The sequence below is a fragment of the Danio aesculapii genome, chromosome 24, assembly GCF_903798145.1.
Source record: "Danio aesculapii chromosome 24, fDanAes4.1, whole genome shotgun sequence".
Classification (NCBI taxonomy): Eukaryota; Metazoa; Chordata; class Actinopteri; order Cypriniformes; family Danionidae; genus Danio; species Danio aesculapii.
This window is the reverse complement of record NC_079458.1, coordinates 14,129,475-14,152,972: the sequence shown is the minus strand read 5'-3', so window position 1 is coordinate 14,152,972 and position 23,498 is coordinate 14,129,475. Positions and strand designations below refer to the sequence as shown.

Genomic DNA, 23,498 nt, shown 5'->3' with positions numbered 1-23,498 from the left:
GTGGAACCCTGTAGGAAAGACAAGAGCAGTAAAAGAGAGTCTCTACAACCAAAGCATCAAAGACCCAAAGCGCCATCAATTATACAGGGACATTGACAGCTTACAGAACTCTAAAATTTCATCCAGGGAGTTTAGCACATCGTCGAGTGTTCCTTTTCTGTCTACAGGAAGAATTTATGAATGTTTTTGCATGCGTTTAGTAGAAGAACTGTTTCTCTGTCTGTAAAGCTGACAGTCTGGCTACAGTTATTCTTTATTGAAAAGGAAAAATGTTCAGGAAACTTGACGTTTCTTTCTCTTTCCTCCTTTAACCACAGTTTCAAAACCTCAGTAGGCCTATTATTTCTATTAGGATTTCATAGAAAAGTCCACTACTCGCTTATGGTGGTGCTAGTTTTGCAAAGTTTGGTCAAAATGATGTTTAAAATGGCCACAAAGAAGAAATAAATGTCTTAATCTATGTTCCATGTGCTCACTACAGTGTTTACCTGTGTCAAGATGCAGACTTTTACTGACATTTCTTCGCAGTGTTGCTGTAATAGGATTTGTTTCTACACCTGTTCTGTCCCTAAATGGCACTCAAATGTGTTTGTGTGTGTGAGATAGAAGGAAGATGGCACGTGGAAGCACTGACACGTGCATCTAGCAGTCGTCTTGCATTATTTTTTCCCCCCCAAAACTCTCTCAATAATTTATCCACCAGGCAGCTGATGTCAAGAGGGAGGTGGATGACCAGGAGAAGCAGTCTGCTAGTTGTCCAGAATGGACACTGTTTACTTGATTGATTTTTCCTGGTCTTATTGTCACATTATTTTAAAAATAAAATGTAATATGTAATTAAATATCCTCAAAAAAAAAAAAAAAAAGCGCTGTCACCTCATAGTAAGAAGGTTGCTGGTTCAAGCCTCGGCTGGGTCAGTTGGCATTTCTGTGTGGAGTTTGCATGCTCTCTCCATGTTTGCATGGGTTTCCTCCGGGTGCTCCGGTTTCCCCCACAAGTCCAAAGACATGCGCAATAGGTGAATCAAATAAGCTAAATTGTCTGTAGTGTATTTGTGTAAGTGAGAGTGTGTGGGTGTTTCCCAGTGATGGGTTGCAGCTGGAAGGGCATCCGCTGCATAAAACATATGCTGCATAAGTTGGTGGTTCATTCCACAGTGGTGACCCCTGATTAATAAAGGGACTAAGCTGAAAAGAAAATGAATGAATGCTACATTTTCATACACTTTTATTCTTTGTTTGGAACTGAAATGTTTTTTACTTCACTTTCAGGGGACAAAAACATCTCTGTGAGCAGCTCTGTTAAAGCGAAATCATGACTTGGTCATTAAAAGTTATTCTTACATTTAAAAAAAAAAAAAAAAACGCCCAATAGCATTTGCACATGTGTCATGAAACAGAGTGCCCTATCAATAAAACGACAGACGGTCTTTTAAGAGAGCCAGATTCCAGCGCTGACTCAGTGTCTGATGCTTTACATTTGAAAGTACTGTTCTACAGCTTGTGATTACAGATCTGCACAACCTCCCATCACCCATGCAAATCTGATTTATATTACCAATCGTCGGTGCGTTTCTGAAAAACCATCATTGGCAAACTAAGGTCGCAAGTTCCATCGCTACAAGCATAGTTTGTTGATTTGGCTGTTCCCAAATCCATCGTTCCTACCAACATTCGCAAACTTGTATGCTTGCAACTACACCTCTGGAGCTGTAGTTAGAAACACAGTTCCTGGCTGTGTTCTATTCCCAGTTATCCCCCCATGCCCTATTCATTTAGAACAGGGTAACATTTAAACTTGGAATTATTTTTTTTAAAAGCATTAAAGTCATCACTCTTAGGTGTAATTTGCTTTCAAAGTATTTTTACAGTTCTGTTTTAGTGATCTTCATGTGTACAATTGTGTTCCCTTCACAGTGCACTTTGAAAACATTGTCATTTTGAACACAGCCGTGGCTCATAACGAAAGCTATAGGTGACCTATTATTTAAAAGCGGAATTTATGTTACGTCTCCAAAGCTTGTGAAAACAAAAACCATTGCATACATTAATGCTTTTAATTTATAGTGGGTTATTTATTAAGTATCTGTACTGTATATGAAATGGGCCTGTTGGTTAGAACATTTCTGCAGTGGTTTGCATGTCAAATTGTACAAGTGGACTTTAAAAAAAGTAAAAAATAAAAAAACTATTTCTACTTAATAATAATAATAATAATAGTAATAATAATCATCATCATTACTATTCATAATGTTATTAATAAAGTAGGATTTTTTTCATTTCCTAATAAAAATTACATTTCATTTCTTAATAAATAGCCTCATTATTTATTTATTTATATGATTTATATATGATATTAGAATACGTGTTAGCTTTTGTAAGTGATTTTATGTTTTAGAATAGAATATGTAATGTTTTCAATAATATTTGTAAAGGAAACATAGGCCCTATATGTGCCATTTACCTATATTTCAATTAATATAAAAACAAGTGCATGTTTTTACCAAAAATAATATTGGTTTTTCTTTTAAATACGTGTGCGTGTAAAACAATTTAATTTGACCAAATAAATTATTGGATTCTTCTCTAAAAAGATTTGTTACCACCTCATTTAGAGCATCATTATGGATGTTTTTTGTTATAACTAACCTGGTTCAAACGATGGATCTGCGACAGAGAAACTACGGGTTTTGGGAAACACTCATCACTACATCAATCTTTCCCCAGACGATGCATCATACTATGATAGTTCAGCCACGAGTTACTTCATTGTTTGGGAAACGCACCCCTGTATGATTAGAGGGAACAACAGTTTTCATTCAGATTGCAGGACACGGTGAGGCTTAAAAGAACACTCCACTTGTTTGGATATAGGCTCATTTTACAGTTCTTCTAGAGTAAAGCATTTTAAATCCATAAATCCATTTAACCAATTTCTGAGTCTGGCCTTTAGCTTAGCTTAGCTTAGCATGAATCATTAATTCGTATTTAACCGTTAGTGTCTTGCTCCAAAAAATTCAAAAAGGTTTTTCAATAATTTTCTAAATTGTAATTTTTCAAATTGTATTTTTGTTTTTTTATTTAAAGATTGAATCTTCTGTAGTTAAATTGTGTACTAAGACAAACTTCTGCTGGTAGCACATGTTGTAACTACAGAAGAGTCAAGATTCAAAGTAGGACTGCACGATATTGGAAAAATTGAACATATTTTGTTTGCTAATATATATATTGCAACATGAATACAATTTCACCAGATAGCTTGAATAGCAATTGGAAAGAATTAATTAATTTAGATTATGGGATTGTTCTGGTCTGGAATATTATTGGGAAGATAGCAGTGAAATATTTTATATCACATTATAATCAAATGTACAAACACCGTAACGGCACTGACTGTACAACAAGATGTAGTTATTTATACAAATACTGTACAGTCTTCATTGTATAAATAATTCAATAAATACACCTTAATTAATTACAAACAGTACAATTTCATGTGCCTGAGTACTTTACTGTATTTGCTTACACAGTCAGAGGCCTTTCACACCATTATGGTTAAACTCCTCTTCGGTGACTCTAAAAATCTTGTGTTCTGATTTGTGGCTCCTGCTTAACTATAATCCCAACATATAAACTCAGCATTTCACTTCTTGCGATCTGACTATTGCGGATGTGCGCATTGTGATATCAATGCTGACACGATATATTGTGCAGCTCTATTTTAAATAGAAAATTATTAAAACTTAAAAAAAAAAAAAAATTGATGCTAATGGCCTAATCCGATTTATGCTAGGCTAAAGTGATCCTGGCTGAACAAATTCTAAAACTCAACTGCTTAACACTAAGGGAGTTGAGGATTGTGGATTTGTGGAGTGTTCCATTAAGACAAAAGGTTCACCCAAAACTGAAAATTCTGTCACTGTTTACTCTAGCTCCACCTGTTCAAAATTTTAGCACCATCTGCTTTTTCACTTCTGTTAAACACAAATGATAATATACAAAAAAATGCTGGAAAAACCGCCATAGTAGTTTTTGGCCCTACTGTGGATGTCAATGACTGCTTTTTCCAACATTCTTCATATCATTTTTTTTATGTTTAACAGAAGAAAGAAATTCAAAAGAGTTTAGAACCACTCGATTGAGAGTAAATGGTGAAGAGATTTTCATTTTGGGGTGGACTTTCCCTTTAATGCATTTTTTTCAAGACAGAACAATGAAAGCAAACATTAGTAAGAAGCAGACTTCAGCAGTTATTATAATGGGTTTTCTAGATTTAGAAATAATGCATTTAATGTGAAGACGCAGCTTGATTTATGCTTCTTTTATATTCTTATGATTTCAAATTGATGGAGTGAAAGCACAGCTTTGTACGTTTGCAAAGACGGCAGGAAAAAAACGAGTAAGAGGAGAAGAATTCTTTTTTTATTGCTACTTTTCTCACATGTATAGATAATCTCTCTTTTATGGCTCTCCACCCAGAGCTGCGGTTGGAGGCTCCCCTGCGCTCCTCTGTAGCTCAAGCCCACTGAAATAACAGCACGACCGCCGTCTCCAAACACACCTGCTTTTCATTTCAAACCCACTGATTAAAAAGCTGAACTACTGAGAACACTGTGAGTTTGAGTACAACAAGCCGAATGGAAAACACATTCAAATATGTTGTTAAAGCACTGATATAGCGCTTAAGAATAAAAGTGTTCGGTCCTTAAGTCTGGAGTATTTTGTTTTGTATACTCTGCTTTTAATAGTTGCTTCTGCAATATTCGAGCTGACTTTATTACGGATATCATTCACTTTGCAAACAAAGAAACAAAACAAAAAACTTATTAGAAGCCTATGAGAATTCAGTTATATCGGCCAAATAATTTAACAAACAAAATCCCTGTATGGGTTTTTGGATATGATATAAAGTAATATCACAAGCAAGTGCTGTTTTTCGGAATATGAGCACATGAATATGATGGAAGTTGTGATAAACAAGAATATTCTGTGATCTATATTTTAAACACAATATTGTTATTGTTTTTTTTCGGTTTTGTGAATGAAAATAGTTTCAAACAATGTCACATTTGTGCCTATCACACAGGAAAACTGATGTGTTATATCTTAATTTTTGTTGAAGAGAACAAAAACTCAAACTGGTTTAGAGCAAGTGGAGGATGAGGAAACAATGACAGAATTTTCTTTTTTTTTGGTAAGCGATCCATTTAATGGTCCATTCATAAAGACTGTCACTTGTTTCCTTTCGGAATAAATCACCAGTTTTGAATGAATCATTTGAATGAACAACTCAGTGAATTACTTATTAAGACAGGAACTTGTTGCCACCTACTGGCGGTTTTAGCATCATTATTATTAATTTATACATGAAAGGCCTAAACCAGCCACTGTACCAGCTTTCTATCAACATTCAGAACACCTTTGGCCAATTTTCACTGAGTGGGTACGGTTCGGTACGCTTTTATGGTCGTTTCCACTGTCAAAAGTTACCAAAAAGCAAACCGTACCGTACCACTTTTTAGGTACCCTTTCGAAAAGGCACCTATCACAACAAAAGGGTACCAAAAGGCAGAGGAAGATGCGCAGCTGAATGCTATTACAGAGATATGTCACTAGCGCATGCACAAGCCAGGACCCGAGCTTAAACAAACCTTGTCATCGTCTTGATGAACAGCCACAAAGCCAAGAAGAAAAGCAGTGCCAGTGGTTTCAGTCTCTCTGGAGAGAGCTCACGTGCGCATCTATATTTGAAATAACTTCGTGAGCTCATGATAATAACGTGCACATGATTATGAAAATGCTTTTGACATCCTTTCAGAAATGGATAAACGAAAGCCTGATAAAGGTGACCCGTTCCGACCCGTATCGTACCACTTAGTGGAAACAGGTCATTTATAACCACTCAGAACACTTATAACCCTAGCAAGCTCAATACAAACTTGCACCAAAATGTAGAAACCTAGAGATTCCATAAATGCTTTTATTAGTAGGCTGCACGATAATATCTCTCACAAGTGGTTTAGTCCAATGTGATACTTTTCAACATCTGGGAAATCGGCTGTTGCTGGACTTGATGGTTGCGGAAAATTGCAATCCTTTGCTTTTGAGCTGTGATCAAGTTGTCCGCTGCCCTTTTGCTTGTTTCATGGGATTTAAGTGGATGTTTTGTCTTTGGCTGAAGTGGACATTATGTGCCACTAGGTTGATGGGATGCTCCAGCTAGGCGTACCGGCAAAGCCTAGGAGATTGGCTCTGTCACGCTGTGCATGATGGATGGAATGTGGGAAATAGCCTTTGGAAAGAAAGGGCACTCCTGGGAGATTGCGAGCAGATTGAGACAAAGGAGAAATCCAGTTGTGGAGATGTTTAAACCCTCTCTTGACACCCCTGAGGTAATTGGCCAGGTATTTTGGATGTTGAAGACCAGAGTAGAAGCTGTGAGTTTAAGCCATTTTTTATTGGAAAAGATTTGACCTCAGAAAAGTTGCCTGTTAGCTGCTTCTGGAATCAACTCACTCCATGATCTGCTTTAAGAGGTGTAAAATAATAGAGTAATTTTACTTTTTATAGAACATAAGTACAGTAACAGCTTGAACTGATTCTTAAAAACAAATTCTTTCATCCTTTTTTCACCCCTATTGTTCTGTACCCATTTATTGTATTTATCTGTTATCTTTTTGGTTACTACATTGGTAGAAGAATGCATAAGAATGAGTTCAAATAAAACCAGCTATAAGAAGTTGATTTATAAATAATATTTTGGTGGCAGATATTTCACAACTCGCACAATATTTTCAACTTTTTTAAATAGTGTATTTTTTCCAATATATTGTAGCTACTCTATAAGTGCATTTTCATTAATTAATCACGACTAATTACACCTCAATATTTAGCTTACAAAGAAAAGGCTTAAATGCTATAAATAAATAATTAAAAGATTAGATACTAGTAGAGGTGTGAACCCACACTGGTCGGTTTGGTTCAGTAACAATTATCAGGCCATCAACTCGATATCTCGGTGCACCAAGATGCATTGACTATGCTTTCTATACACAATTTTATATTTTACTTCAAAGCACAACAATTGTAATAAAATGTATAATTTTTAAATACATTTTATATGTATTTGTAATACAAATTTGTCCTTTAATACAAGCAGTCAGCTATATGAACTGTACCTTTATTTTACCTACTCAAAGAAAATACTCTTTGAATGCTTCAAACAAAACTCAAGTACATGCACAGAACAACATGAGCATTTATAGCAAATAAACAAACGCTTTTTGAGCGTTGTCGAGCAAGTTTTAAATGCCTGTGATTGGTCACACGTCAACAGTAAAGGTTGCGATTGGCTCTATTGCGCTGGCACTGTTCACCGATAAGCAACACTGATAAACAGCAACACTGATTAACAGCAGCGGCGATCACAGCTGATCCATGATAGACACGGTGGAGAAAACTCATCTGCAGACACACATGTCTGGGTCCACAAGTATCACTATAACAACCGAGAGGAGAGGAAACGTCACACCAGCAGGTCAAAGGGGCCGCAGTGAGAGAGAGAAATTGAGTTTACTTTCATTTTCTCCACAGCAGTGAGATAGGGGCTTCTGCTATAACTTCAGTGTCAGTGAATGACTGTAGACCAAACACACACAGTGAATTGTGCAGAGTTTCTGCGTTTTAATTTACTCACGCTTGCCTCCTTTGCCATAGTATTCTACCATGACAAAGCGCATATGAGATAAATGACGTCAGTATGAAATAACTGGTTAGGATTATTACAGAACCGATACCGAATTGCACCGAAGAAGCAATACATTTTGACACCCCTAGTTACTAGAGACAAGGAAGTAGACATTATTATTACTTAAGTACAATTTTAGACCGTACTTATTTTATTTACTTTATTTGCTTGTACTCTAGTATATTTTTAACCTTATATTGAGTTCTTTTTACTCACCTGGCTTCTGATAAAAATATTTTAGGCCTCAGACAGGCTGATTCTTAGCAAATATTGTGCATGACCTTTTAGCAATGTTGTTAGCAGTTGCTCTCTGAGGAAAGTCCACCTCATCCATTCTCTAGTCGGCTTCAAGATGGGTTGATATATATTTTTTTTCCCTCTCCAAAAAAATCAATGCTACAATGCCTAATGGCCAGAGTAAAAATGGCTGAAAAGAATTTAAAAAGTCTCCGCTGTGCAACCAGATGCTAAATCAATACAGCGCAATAATCACCAGAACACTTCCATTCCTGTAGGTGAGATCGAGTTCTGCTAATGTGAAACAACCTTGTTTATTCTTGTATGTCAAAAGGCTCAGCAGGTCATTCGCTCACCAACAGGCATCCAAACATGGATATCCATAAATAAATATGCCTGAATACCCTTGAGACCAACTGTTAGGCTTGGTTAGCATGTCATAGCTCTTTGAAATTGATGGATTTCAGCTGCTTTAGATTTCTTTAGTCAAACATCCACTTCAAGGTGAGCAAACATCAAAGTCTGGCTGTAAGAAACTGAGCTTCAGTGTTCACTAATGCCAACATTTTTGGATTTTTTTATGGCATGGCCATCAGTTCTCATGTTGCGAATGCATAAAAGGGAATGCTGCATGATTATACTTCAAAATACTTTTGTAGCTATTAATGCAAGCCAGTCTTGAAGAGTCGTTTGATGGCCAAGCACATGAAACATGGCTCTGAAGGTTGGCCGTCACGGAGTTTAAAGGAATCTTATTGAAAGAGATGTGTTCCTTAGTAAATAAAAAAGATGCAGGATTACTTTAACATCACATAAACTTGTGATTTCAAAACATAACAATAGTATGTTTTTTGATCGATATTTCATCAAATTAAAGCCATTTAATTCCCTTTAAGACAAGTCATTGTCTTAAAAAATAAACACTCTCGCGGTGTCTCAAAAAAAAGCTTTGGCATTCTGTCTGAATGGGGAAACATCAAATTTTCCAAAACTTTCCAAATTTTCCAAAACCAAGTTTACGATTTTATATTTGGAACCACCAATAAAATTTAACAACTGTTTCATTTGTTTCGTTTCTAAACAAACAAACAAAATCTACATATTTACAGGTTGCCCGAGCTAATGCGCACACACACTCGAAATGAACAAAATCACGACACCAACCTCATTTATAGCCGTTCTACACATTATCATACTCTGGATTATGTTTTGTCTTCTGAAGTAACTCACAACTTGGTCTTGATGGCTAATCTCCTCCAGAAATTACAGCGACTCTTTGTTTACAAGTTTGTGGTGCGTTTGAGTAGTTCCTTCCATGTGACGTGCATTTAACAAGACAGACTGTTCATTGATTTCATACAGATTACAAAACCAAAAAAGTTTTGTTTTCAAGGGCACTCGTTTCATTTAAAAGCACATTTTGGGCTTTATTTGGATTATATTATGTCTGTGAAGCAAGTATTTGCTTCTATTCCAGTTTGTTTGTTGACAACCAAACTGTCATAAAAGCACACGTCTGGTATGAGTTTTTCACTCTGAGAAACATCAGTCTATAGCAATCGATGATTGGCTCCTGTACTAGAAGGTGGGGCTTCATTCGCCTTATTGACCGTTACACTTTTCCCCATTCAAAACTATACGAGTGACACGTCTTGTGTGATTCTATAGTCTTTGATTAAAGTTAGTTAAATGTTATTTAAAATCATTCAAATTACATTGTGGGCTGGTTATGGGCAAGGTTTTTGACCTGACACTTGTCATTTTAGCTAGAATTAAAAAAAAAATTTATATTATTTTAGGCTTAAATGTACATCGTTTTTAATGTTAATATAGTTTTATGAGTGTCCCCTGATTAGTGCCAACCCTTTAAAATAATGGAACTTTCCAGTGACATCACATCAAGGAAGTCACTCAACCAGTATTCAGTTAAAACACAAATAAAAGTCTCTTCCTCATATATAAGGACATATACAATATCAGATCTGTTACATTTAAAACGATATTATTATTATTATTAAAAACATAATATAATATCTACGCTATGTTGATGTTGAGTAACAGAAATTTCAGTTAGATGTATTATCCATGTGACTCTGACCTTAACCCTCTTATCAGCATCAAAATGGTAAAAATTGTATTTGATATGGCCATCCATATTGTTTATCCATTATAACTTGAGTTTGCATGTTCTCCCCGTGTTCGAGTGGGTTTCCTTGGGGTGCTCCGGTTTCCCAAAGACATGTAGAAGGTAAATCGGGTACACAAAATTGGCCTTAGTGCATGAGTGTGTGTGTGTGTGTGTGTGTGTGAATGCGAGAATGTATGGGTGTTTTCCAGTACTGAGTTGTGGCTGGAAAGGCATCCGCTGTATAAAACATATGCTGGAGTAGTTGGCGGTTCATTCTACTGTGGTGACCCCTGATAAATAAAGGACTTAGCCAAAGGAACATGAATGAATGAATGACAAATGATCAGCATTCAACATTAGCCACATCAATATTGAGATCCAAAATATAAGACTTTAAACTATTATACATTGCTTGCAAACTTATTATTAATTTTTGTTTGATTTATTTATTTTTTTTAAAGGCTGATACCATGGAATGCTTCGTTATTGTTTTCTAACTGTCCCCGTATTGAACACTCAGTGAAAGGAGTGTTTTTTAATTATGCTGCCATGGAAACAAGTACATAAGCCTCTCTCCACAGGCAGCAGAAAACTGGATTTCTGAGGGTTCGGGACCCTGCGGTTGGTGTTCGTCTGACCCTGCCTTTGCTTCTCTTCTCTGCTTTTCTGAGTAGCTCTGCAGTGCTGTTAAATTGAAAAGGCCACCTGAAGCGCTGAAGCAGAGATGTCACACTCTCTCTCTCTCCCTCTCTCTTTCAGCTCTCTCTCTTTCTCTCTCTCTCAGGAGGGAGCAAAATCAGTCCGTCTTACTCTGATGTTTAAGAAAAACTCTCATCTCTTTCATTTAAGGCTTCAGCCCATAGTCACCCTGCTGGATGTCATCTACAATTTTAATTTATGCATCATCCAACCTGACCAAAAGTAGTTTAGTGGTGCCAGTAAAGACCAGTATTAGAATTATGAGCCATGTCTACAATGTCTCTGCTACCATGTTGCTATCAACTAAAACAATAGCCAACTTTCTACAGCAATCAGAAGCTTGCAGCAATTGCCACGCCTCTGAGTTCTTCTGATTGGTCCACTGAAATTGATTGATTTGGCTTTTAAATGCAGATTTTTTAATTTTGTTTTGTGTTAAGATCTGCTTGTTAAGTGTGACGTCACTTCCAGGTACGAGCTCTCTATCAAACTGTATGGGATAACTCAACAAATGATAATAATAAACGTTTACAAAGCCATGTAATGCTTTCGAAAATCATGATCTATATATATATATATATATATATATATATATATATATATATATATATATATATATATATATATATATATATATATATATATATATATATAATATATAATATCCTAATATCCTATGGCCAGAAAGTGATTATTTTTTATAAATTGTTAAAATGTTGATATATGTGATGCTAGAGACTGCTGTGTACACCATGATTTTATATAAAATACACTTTAATGTGTGATATGACTGAAAAGTGGTCCTAAACAAATATTTTCTCAATTCAATTGAGTAGCAACTTGGTCCCAGAAACAGCATTCCATATGTTACGACTTAACAAGCCGATAATAATCTGAGAATCACTTCAAATCAGAGAAATCCAAGAAAAGCTTAAATTTTTGCCCGAATTTTAGCTTATTACTATGTTGAAGGGAAACAAATATGTTAAACTTCAAGTTCATGTTCCACAGGGTACTTTTATAATTTATTTGTTTAGTTTTTATTTTGCTATGTGTTATATTTGTAGTTTAATAACTTGATTTCAGTCACATTAGACCAAAGACTATAGAATAGGCATGGGACGATAATCGTTTTCAAGGTTTACCACTGTTTAGAAAAGTCAAGGTTTTAAAACTGCCAACATTTTCTGTTATACCGTTCCTACAATATATGTAAGAAAAATACATTTTTTAAGGACAACAGTATCTACAGCAGAAAAGATATCCAAAGATGCCTTTTTAAATGGTAAAGAAATCAGTGTTTTTGAAAATAAAGAAGGTGGCAGAAGTCTTCATTTGAATTATTTAGCCTGACATGCTTACCATTTCAAAATATTTTAAATGTTTCTGAAAAAAAATTATATAGGCTGTGTCCGAAATCGCTACTCAGTAGGTACTGCATTTGAATTTGAATGTGCTATTCGACTGGTAGAAATGTATGTTCTATACAGTATGAATGTGAGTAGTATGAATGGAGCTCGGATGTTCTATGGATGTCATTTTGTCATCAGCATGTGACATACCCGCTTCCATCCCATTTATGAATTCTCTCGCGGTGCATCATGGGATAGCGCAGCATCCATCGGATGCACACTTCAGAATCTCAGAATCTGCTGTTTTTCGAATTCAATGAATTCAGACATACTACTCGGCTCGCAAACAGTTTTTAGCGTACTATATAGTATGGAAGTATGTGATTTCGGACACAGCCATTGTGTTCAAAGCTGAAAAGTAGTTTTTTACCCAGACATTTAAAAAGAATATATTTTAGAAAAGTAATCACAATACCGTGAAACTATTTTTATTTAAGGTTATCATACCATTAGAATTTAATACCGGCCCATGCCTACTAAAGAATACACAAGTATTGTTTTGAATAGGGAAAAGTGTAATGGCTGAGACTATAGATGGTATAGAATACACAAGACGTGTCACTCGTATAGTTTTGAATGGGGAAAAGAGTAATGGTCAACATGGCGAATGAAGCGCCACCTTCTAGTACAGGAGCCAAACATTGAACGCTATAGACTATAGATTCGCCGGGGGAGGGGATCAGAGCAGATGTGAGTTTCTGCAGATTTTGTGTCATTTGAAGGTTTTAAATGAATCTAAAGAGACAGATATTATTTAATTTCAATGTTGATTCCTAATGTAAATTTTAATCATAAGCTCGGCAAGCAATTTTGCAGAATTTTATGTTTTTTCATTCAAAAGAAATGCTCAAGCATACTGCCTGAGAGCTGTTTCAAAGATGGCCTCCAAGTGAAATTACTTGTCTTAAAGGGACTTTGACTAGACTTGACTTTCACTGTTTTAGTTGGCTGTATTTAAAAGAAACTTAGTGTTCTTCAAAGTGCCTTTTTACAGTAGTTTCAATTATTTCCTGTTGTGTAACTTTTTCCAGATATTTTTAGTGTTAACTTTAACGATAGCTGTGATGGAGAAGGGTCTGTGTTCTCTGTTCAGGTGGAGGGTTGATGTCTATTGATCTACCTCATTCAATATGAAGCAGAGTCTGCAGACAGAATGAGAAACACACTAATAGCAAGCATTTGTCTCCATGGACCAGGGCATTAAACACACTCTCCAAACATGTCTCTCATCTTCATCCGTCTCTGAGAAAAGAAAAAAACACTACAAGCTCTGTGCTCTTCATTTTTTTCTCTCGCTTGCTTTCTCTCTCTTTAATTCTCATGATGCTTCTGGTCTTTCTGTGTGAAGGTATCATATATATAAAAGCTATTGATTATCTAGAGCCGAGGGGACACCAATCACACCAATGTAAATATTTGATAAGGGAGTCATTTTAGATCTCTCTGTGTCTCTCCTCATGAGCAAAACTACCATATCAGTGTGTTCTATTTAATATCAATTATTTTCTTCAGTCAACAATAATTTGTGTTGACGATTTTGTTGTCTATCTATAGTTATATATAGCTATTGTTATATCGTTTGTTTGTTACATCGTTGATTGTTACATAGTTTGTTTGTTACATTGTTTTTTACATGGTTGTTCATTACATTGTTGTTCGTTACATCGTTTGTTCGTTACAGCGTTTGTTTGTTGTATCGTTTGTCTGTTGTATCGTTTGTTCATTACATCCTTGTTTGTTCATTACATTGTTTTTTTCATCATTTGTTTCATCGTTTGTTTTTTTATCGTTTGTGTTATATCATTTGTTTGATATATTGTTTATTCGTTACATCATTTGTTTGCTACATCGTTTGTTCATTACATCTTTTGTTTGGTATATCATTTGTTTGATTGTTCGTTCTTTTGTTTATTATATCGTTTGCTTGTTATATCGTTTGTTCGTTATATTGTTTGTTAAACCATTTGTTCATTATATCATTTGTTAAATCATTTGTTTGATTGTTCGTTTGTCTGTTCATTATATTGTTTGTTTGTTAAATCGTTAGTTTGTTACATCATTTGTTCATTATATCATTTGTTGTTTACATTATTTGTTCATAACATTGTTCATCACATCGTTTGGTTGTTATATCGTTTGTTAAATCATTTGTTTGCTTGTTCATTCTTTTGTTCATTATATCGTTAGCTTGTTATATCGTTTGTTCATTACATCATTTGTTCGGTATAATGTTTGTTAAACTATTTGTTTGTTAAATTGTTTGTTAAATCGTTTGTTTGATTGTTCATTTGTCTGTTCATTATTTTGTTTGTTTGTTAAATTGTTTGTTCATTGCATTCGTATATTGTTTGTTCTTTACATTATTTGCTTGTTATAACGTTTGTTCATTACATAACTTTTGTTCGTTATATTGCTTGTTAAATAATTTGTTTGTTCATTATATTATTTGTTTGTTAAATCATTTGTTTGTTTGTACATTATATTGTTTGGTTGTTTTATCGTTTGTTCATTACATCGTTTGTTCGTTACATCGTTTAAGTAGTTAGTTTGTTTGTTTGTTCAATTGTTTGTTTGTTTGTTTGTTCATTTGTTTTTCTGTCTATTCGTTTGGACAGAGACTGTTAGAAATTACCATGGATAGAAAGAACGTTCAATAGAATGATTTGTTCAATAGATAAGATAGATAAATTTAATAATTCGGTTGTTCTCACCATCTTTCTGTTGTTCTGTCATTCTGTAATTATATCTATCGGTTTGTTGTTTAGTTCAGTCTTTTCTGTTGAATTTATCATTGTCATTCTATCGTTCTATAATTCTAATCATTGTTCTGTTGTTCAGTCATTCTGTTGTTCTTTCTATTGTTCTGCATTTCTATTGTTCAAATTATTGTTCTATCAATCTATGATTTTTTTATTTGTTATAGGTACTGTGTATCTATGTTATGGCTGTTCCTTATATCTGTCATTCAGTCTATAGTTTTTTTAAAATCATTTTTCTGTTTATTTTTCTATTCATTTAATTCAGAAACTAAAGACATCTTGATTTCAGGCCAAATGAGTGTCACTGTTGAACAGAATTTTTATATCAGGATCAAGCATTACATATTGACTTTTTTTCATTAAGATTTCATTATGGTTGACTCACCTGCTGAGAAATGTTTTCAGGCTTTGATGATCTCAGATAGACCAATTATTCAGGAGCTTTTCAGCTCTCCACTCAATTGCAAGTGCTTCTTCTGGATCTGTCCTTCACAGTATTTTCACATCCTCAGACATTCTTTCATTTGCGGTTAGCAGGCGTAGATGAAATCTGTCTTGTTGCCAATGTGTTCGCTTTGAGGCACTAGACCACTTGGGTTCCACAAAAGTCCAGGCTTTCCAAAGGCTTTCTGGTTTGGCATTGAACACAGAGAGGTTGCAAAACCACAGTACGCACATGCTGTTTCATTTCAGGCCCAGTTCCAAAGAACCACAGGGATTTTACACCTATTACCTCATGTTGACCACCAGATGTGATGGAAACAACAATGACACGTTCTTCAGCTCTTAGGATACTGGAGAATACGTTTTTACACTCGATGATCCAGAACTTCACCTAATAACCCTGAAACGAAATTTCAGCTCAGAATTATTTAGGTCAGTGAATACTCCCGGATTTGTGCCAGAATTCAGTAAGCCTGTTAGCATACAGCTTTAGTTACTACAGCGGTATAGACATATGGGAAAAGAGCTTTCTGTGTGTATTTTTACATCTGTATGTCCTTCTTTTGTATAGTGCAGAAAGGCAAGAACTGTGCAGCTCAGGAATAAAAGAAAAGAAAAAATGTGGTGGCTTTTTGCATATTCGTGGTCATGTGGATTATGACATCTCTATAAATAAAGGAAAACATGTCTAGATAACAAAATATGACATTGAGATGGGAAGGATTTATTGGAAAAATTAAAAATACTGACATTTTTCCTGTTGAGAGCAGTATTATTTCTGTGGTCTTTGAGTCTCGTGCTCCTCATAAAAGCGTTTAGAGTGAATTCTTGTTCCTTTAATCTCTCTCAAAGATCTCACGCTGAGAGGATTTTATCTTTACCAAAGCATTATTGGGTTTGTGTTTTCTCACTCTCGGTTTGTTTATTTAGCTGTATATGTGTGCCGGTGGCTTTTAGATTGAGGTAGGTGGAGGAATCTTTGTCATGTTGAGGTGTAAAAACCTTACCTGCATGTGATGGATCAAGTTTTGGTTGCTTCTGTTAAAAATAGATTTAGAAATACTAAACAACTGTAATGAACTGAAATAAAGCTGTGTTTTGCATGGATTTATGGTCATTAAATGGTGAATCCGCTCATGTTTTTGACCCATCTGACCTTTTTAAGCTTCATATCAGCGCAATAAACTGGAGTTGATTGCTTTGCGGGGAACTGGAAGATGTTGGTTGATTGATTCATTTAGAGAGACAGCTGTCCTATTGATTGTGAAACATCTCCGGCCATTAATTAATGGTAATGTGGTGGTAAATCAGATAATCAGTTAATGGATTGAGGAGGTGAATGTGCTTATGAGTGTAAATTAGAAAAGCCTGAAAGATTAATGCATTTTCTGAAACGTATTATATGATTTGCATTACTTTAGACTGTTCCTTTTGTAGCATGAATAAAAATACAGCCCAATCTCATGAGGAAATGAAACTATTTCACATATTGTCAGAAAATGGTTCATTTGTATGTTGTCATATGATTTTATTTGTGTGAAAGTGTATGGTTTTTAAAAGGAGGCTTGTTCACAAAACCCCACCCCTATTCCCAACCGCTGTTGGGGGATGGGCAAATCATACTAAAATCAATTTTAGATTAGATTAGCTTCAGCTTTATTGTCATTGTGCAAAGTGCAGTACAGACAATAGTATACACTCACCAGCCACTTTATTAGGTACTCCTGTCCAACTGCTTGTTAACGCAAATTTAAGGGCTTGCTGATGCCAGAGGTCAGTTGGCACACTTTGGGCCCATTAGTACCAATTAAACATCGTGTCAACGCCACAGTCTACCTGAGTATTGTTGCTGACCATGTCCATCCCTTTATGACCACAGTGTACCCATCTTCTGATGGCTACTTCCAGCAGGATAACACGCCATATCATAAAGCACAAATCATCTCAGACTGGTTTCTTGAACATGACAATGAGTTCACTGTACTCAAATGGCCTCCACAGTCACCATAACTCAATCCAATAGAGTTCCTCTGGGATGTGAACGGAAACGGGAGATTTGCATCATGGATGTGCAGCCGACAAATATGCTATCAGGTCAATATGGACCAAAATATCTGAGGAATATTTCCAGTATCTTTTTGAATCTACGTCACGAAGGATTAAGGCAGTTCTAAAGGCAAAAGGGCGTCCAACCCGGTACTAGTAAGGTGTACCTAATAAAGTGGCCGGTGAGTGTATATGATATTACAAGAGTATAAATGTCTAAAAAATATGTATATATAACTTTGAGATGTAGTGCAAGTTATATGAGGTTAAGGGTGAAGGGGGTAATATCATACAAGGTGCAGCAGTATAGACATAAATGCTTTATACAGTGAGTATAAGGTTATGTAGTGGCTTACATGATATCAGTATTTGTTTTAAATAGTACATATAGTGAATATTGTTCAATGGCTGAGGTTTGAGTTCAGTAGGTTGACAGCTGTGGGAAATGAATTCGATTATACAAATTCGTTAGACTTGACGACTAAATCAAAAATTGCATTGTAATAGTATTATATATAAACAGCCAAGGTGGCACAGTGGTTCAGTGGTTAGCACTATCAGCTCACAACAAAAAGGTCGCTGATTCACTGGGCAAGTTGGCATTTCTGTGTGGAGTTTGCATGTTCTCCCCATGTTCGCATGGGTTTCATCTGTGTACTCCGATTTTCCCAACAGTCTAAAGACATGCGGTGTACTGTAGGTGAATTGAATAAACTAAATTGGCCATAGTGTATGAGTGTGTGTGAATGAGAAAGTGTATGGGTATTTCCCAGTACTGGGTTGTGGGTGGAAGGGCATCTGCTGCGTAAAACATATGCTGGGATAGTTGGCGGTTCATTCCGCTGTGGCAATCCCTGAGAGATATATGGATATACGGTGACTAAGGTAAAGGAAAATGAATGAATACACAGCTAACAATTTACAATGTACTTTGATTTTCCAAGCATATTTAAAGCAAGGTTCATTTTCTGATATATTAAAACACTTGATTTAACAATGTAGTATAAAATACTAACATATGAATTACCTATCTATTACAATCTTTTTTAGATTAGGCATATGTATACAGCATAGAGGAATAATAGCATGACTTCATCTTATCTAATGAAGTTGCCTTGGAGCCCAAGCCAGCCTTTGTGTTTGAGTTATTAATTACAGCGCAGCTTGAGTCACTTAGCGTGGTTAAATTTACAAGCAACACCTCTCAAAACTACATCCACCTTTAACTGCTTCTCAAAGCTGCCGTCACTCCCCACTCCATTAGCACAGTCTGGAGTTCAGTATTAGGCGCTCCAAAAGCCTCTTCTGGAAAGGGAAATATGTTGGAGTCATTGTGCTGTGGCTGATAAGAACTGACATGTTTGGGATGTGTTTGCAGAAATATAGGGTTTGCTTTTAGTTCAGGGGCAACATGGGAGTCTGGCACGGCGTCCCTGAGGGGGAAGAGCTCTAATGCACACACACACACACACACACACACACCAATCACTGACTCACTCAGCTCCAACTTAACCCAGGCCTCACACATACAAACACGGGCAGCACGTGCCTCCAGTCGGGCCTCAGTAATGCTGCATCGAGATGTTAGTTATGCCTCGCTGGAGAAAGTGACGAGAGCTGAGGGGAAACCTCACGCATAACATCAGAAAACTGCTCTCTTTAACTTCTTCTCTAGGATTTTTTTTTCTTAATTATTAGCAGCACAGATAACGTCTACTTTGATTTTAGCTATAGAAATTGATGCTCCAGATTAGTCTTGGTTTAGTTTTACATAATTTTTTTAAACATTGTCATTTGTCTTTGCATTTACAGTAGGCTATGTCTGCTTCTGTACCTTTAAGATGTCTGTATGTAAATGGCCTTTGTTTGAATTGATTAACATGAGCATAGCCATACTGTATGCTGTCATTCATGGAGAGGGTGTGTTTGTGATAGAGAGTAGGTTTGATATGTAAATGTAGGTTGCTGTATGCTAATTAACTAATGTTCACATCCATTCATCCATTCAGTTATTCATTCATTCATTTTATCCATCCATGTTCTGTTTCTTCATTCAATCCATCCAATTGTTTCTTCTGTCCATCTGTCCATCCGTCTAGTTGTTTCTTTTGTCCATTCGTCCATCTGTATAGTTGTTTCTTCCGTTCATCCATCCATCCGTCTATCCATCTGTCCAGTTGTTTCTTGTCTCTCCACCCAATTGTTTCCTCTGTCCATCCATCCAGTTGTTTCTTCTTACCATCCATCCATTACTCTGTCCTTTCATCCATACAGTGGTTTTCTTCTGTCAATCTATTCCTTCATCCCTCCATCCACCCAATTGTTTTCTCTGTCCATCCATCCAGTTGTTTCTTCTGTCCATTCGTTCATCCGTCCGTCCATCCATCCATTCATTCATCTGTCCATCCCGCCACCCATCCAGTTGTTTCTTGTCCATCTGTCCATTCATCCAGTTCTTTCTTGTCCATTCATCCGCCTATCCAACAGTTGTTTTTTCTGACCATCCATCCAGTTGTTTCTTCTGTCCATGCATCCATTCATCTGTCTATCTGTCCATCCATCCAGTTGTTTCTTCTGCTCATCCATCCATTCATCTGTTCATCCGTTCATTCATCCAGTTGTTTCTTCTGTCCATCCATCCATTCATCTGTCCATCCATCCAGTTGTAACTTACGTCCGTCAATCCATCCGTCCGTCCGTTCGTCCATTGTCTTTCATCTTCTCCTTATTTGTTCTTTCTATTCATCATTATTTGCATTTTTGTTTGATCATTTTGTCATCTTTCATTTGTTCAATCTATTTTTTCAGTTTTTACTTTTGCATTCATCTATTTTTTGTTCTTACCATCTGCCAATTTTGTTCTTTCTGTTTTTTTTTTGTCTCTTCTACCATCTATTGTATGTTTTGGCATTTGTCTATTGTTTGTTCGCTTATTCTATCTATATATCATTTGTTTGTTCTCTCTACCGTTTTTTTTTGTTTTGTTTTACCCATTTCTTGTTTATTTGTTCATTCTATCCCTCTGTTTGTCTTATTAATGATACGTTGTTTGTTTTTTCTTTTGTTTGCTTATTTTATTGAATAGTCTTTTAATTATATTTCTAGTCATCTGATTATTTGTTTGTTTGTTGTCATCTATCATTTGTTCTTTCTTATTGTTTTTGTACATTCGTTTAACCCAATTGGTCTATATCTCTGTTTGTTGATCATTCTATTTAGTCTTTCAGATTGTTTTGCATTTAATTGTTTGATCATTCATCGTATATACAGTAGATTGTTTATCATTTCGTCCATTTAACGTTCCGTACGTATCGTATCGTTCTGTTATTTGTCATTGTGTCTATCGTTCTGCCAATGGATTTATTGTTATCTACCAAATACATAAACAGAAAAATCTATAAATATATTTCTTTCTTCAACAGCTTGCCGGTCAGGCTTTTACAAGGCCTCAGCTATGGATGCGTACTGTGTGAAGTGTCCTCCACACAGCTACTCTCACCAGGACAAGGCCTCCGAGTGTGTGTGTGAGCGAGGTTTCTATCGAGCAGAATCAGACCCTCGCTCTATGGCCTGCACAAGTAAGCTGATACACAATTTTTTCAATGAAACATTAAGGGTGCGTTAATTATCGATGTATAGTAAGTAAGATTAGCTATTGGATGTACATACTGTTGTAGAATACAGTATGCAATTTTAAACAGCCAACATGTCAATTATAGGCAATTAATAGTGAGACTTGGTCCCTATACTAAAGTGTTACCTGCTTTACTTCTGTCATCAGGACCACCTTCAGCACCAGGAAACCCGATTTCAATGGTGAACGAGACAGCGGTGACCCTGGAATGGAGTCCTCCCCGAGACAGTGGTGGACGTGGAGATGTCAGCTATAGTGTTCACTGCAGAAAGTGCTCTGGAGAAACTGGGGCATCAGAGAGGTGCGTTCCCTGTGGCAGTGGTGCACACTTCAACCCCAGACAGTTCGGCTTGACGCACCCCAGAGTTCTGGTCACTGAACTGCAGCCTCACACCAATTACACCTTCAGCGTTGAAGCCCTGAATGGAGTGTCAGATCTGAGCCCCAGTCCACGTCAGCTGGTGTCTGTCAACGTCACTACCAGTCAGACAGGTGAGATGTCACACTGGTACATTCTGTTTCTTTAACAACAGGTTTTCTGTCTGTCTTACTGTAAGTTAGAGTGTCAGGGTGCTTGGGTTTGGTATAAGCGAATGTCAGAGCCAGCTCTAAATGGCTGAAGCTACAAGAGGACTGTACAAACCTGGGTTCTGATTTTTAAGAACCTGCGTATTAAACCATTCTAAAAGTAAATGTAAAGGTAAACTGTTGACCAACGTGACTGAAACACTCCAGTGTCCCTGTATCTGGAGTCACACTCAGTAAACAGCAGTGAGTTCAGTGAACTGATGACCTTCACAGCCAATCACAGTCCTTTCTGTTGAGCATGTGAACACAATGGAAAATCAGCACTGTTTAAGAACGTGCTCAATAGCGCTCAAATGTTAGCAGGAAATGGACGTTTTTAAAACTTTAGTATTGATTGGTACAGAATTCCAGTATTGTGACAACCCTAACCCTAAACCTACCAATTAAAGTATCCAATTGTGATTTATTAACGTCTGCACAATGCCAATTCATGCACCAAAACATACTTGGACTGTTTAAAGGGGACCTACTATACATCTACCTAATAAATGTAAAATATGTCTCTGATGTCCCTAGAGTGTGTATGTGAACTTTCAGCTTAACATACCGTGTAAGCAATGCTTTATAACTCTTTGAAACTGCCCCTTTTAGGCTTTGATCCTAATTGTGCCATTTTGGGGACTGTTGCTTTAAATTCAAATGAGATTGTGCTGCCAGACTTTTTTTCAAAAGAGGGCTGAGCCATAAATGCCTATGTGTCAGCATAGTGGAAGATTCAGATTATTTAAATTTATTTTATCATTTTATTATTATGACTACTGAGTTTATATTTGAGAAATCAGAAATGGAAAGCAAATCTGTATATAGTTTTTTATAAATAGTTCATTCATTAATGTCTGCAGCTTATACTTATTTGTTCATTAGATTAATGTCTCTAAACATTTTCAATTTTAGTTTAGTTAGCATTTTTAGTGTGCGAATAAAAGACGTCTAATAGATGTCTAAACAAAGATCTATTGGCTAAAGCTAAGCTAAGTTTCCTGTCTTTTTGATGACAGGTTGTTATTGTTGTTAGTTGTCACTTACAGCCAAAATAAAACCTTGTATTAGCCAAGATGTCTATATTTAGATATTTTTAGCACAAAATATTTAAATATTATAATATTATTGTTGGAAATTCAGTTGCAACAATAATTTTTTAGTGTGCGAAGAAAATACATCTAATAGATGTCCAAACAAAGATCTACTGGCTAAAACAAAGCTAAGTTTGCTGCTTTTTTAAAGACAGGTCTGTTATATTGTTGTTAGTTGTCACTTAAAGTCTAAATTTAGCCTTGTATTAGCCAAGATGTCTATATTTAGATGTCTATTAGAGGTCTTTTAAACACAAAATTGCTCAAAGGTTTAGCTGACTTGATTCCATATTATTCAATGCTAAATAAAATACGAATGTAACCATTTATTTATTTTTAACTAATATGATTAAAATATTATATCAAGTTGATTCATTTCCTAAATATAGTTTAATTTGCTTTGTTTTGATTATGATTTGTTTTATGACTATTATAATGTAATGCTTTATTAAATATTAATGTAGTAATTCATTGTTGTGTGTCAGTTTAATATATAAAGTTCTGCATCTAATATTTATTTATTATAATGATTAATTATTTATTTATTGTGAAATAATTAATTGAAATCGATTCAGCTTGCAATGGCAATTGTTATATAAAATCAATATGGTCTAATAGTATCTACAATATTTATGTTGCAATTAATGCATAGAGAATTTAATTTAAGTATAATAATATGTAATAAGAATATTGGTGTGTGTGTAAACATGTAGTAATTATAAATGAAAATA

The 23,498-nt window shown here is 35.7% G+C and overlaps 1 protein-coding gene across 1 annotated transcript in view; it reads left to right on the top strand.

Moving 5' to 3' along the window:
- The window catches only part of ek1 (eph-like kinase 1), a 117,477-nt gene that overhangs the window by 33,836 nt on the left and 60,143 nt on the right, over positions 1 to 23,498 (top strand). The window contains exons 4-5 of the mRNA XM_056450580.1: positions 20,895 to 21,050; positions 21,254 to 21,598. Coding sequence (XP_056306555.1) covers positions 20,895 to 21,050; positions 21,254 to 21,598 — 501 coding nt within the window. The remainder of the gene's footprint in view (positions 1 to 20,894; positions 21,051 to 21,253; positions 21,599 to 23,498) is intronic.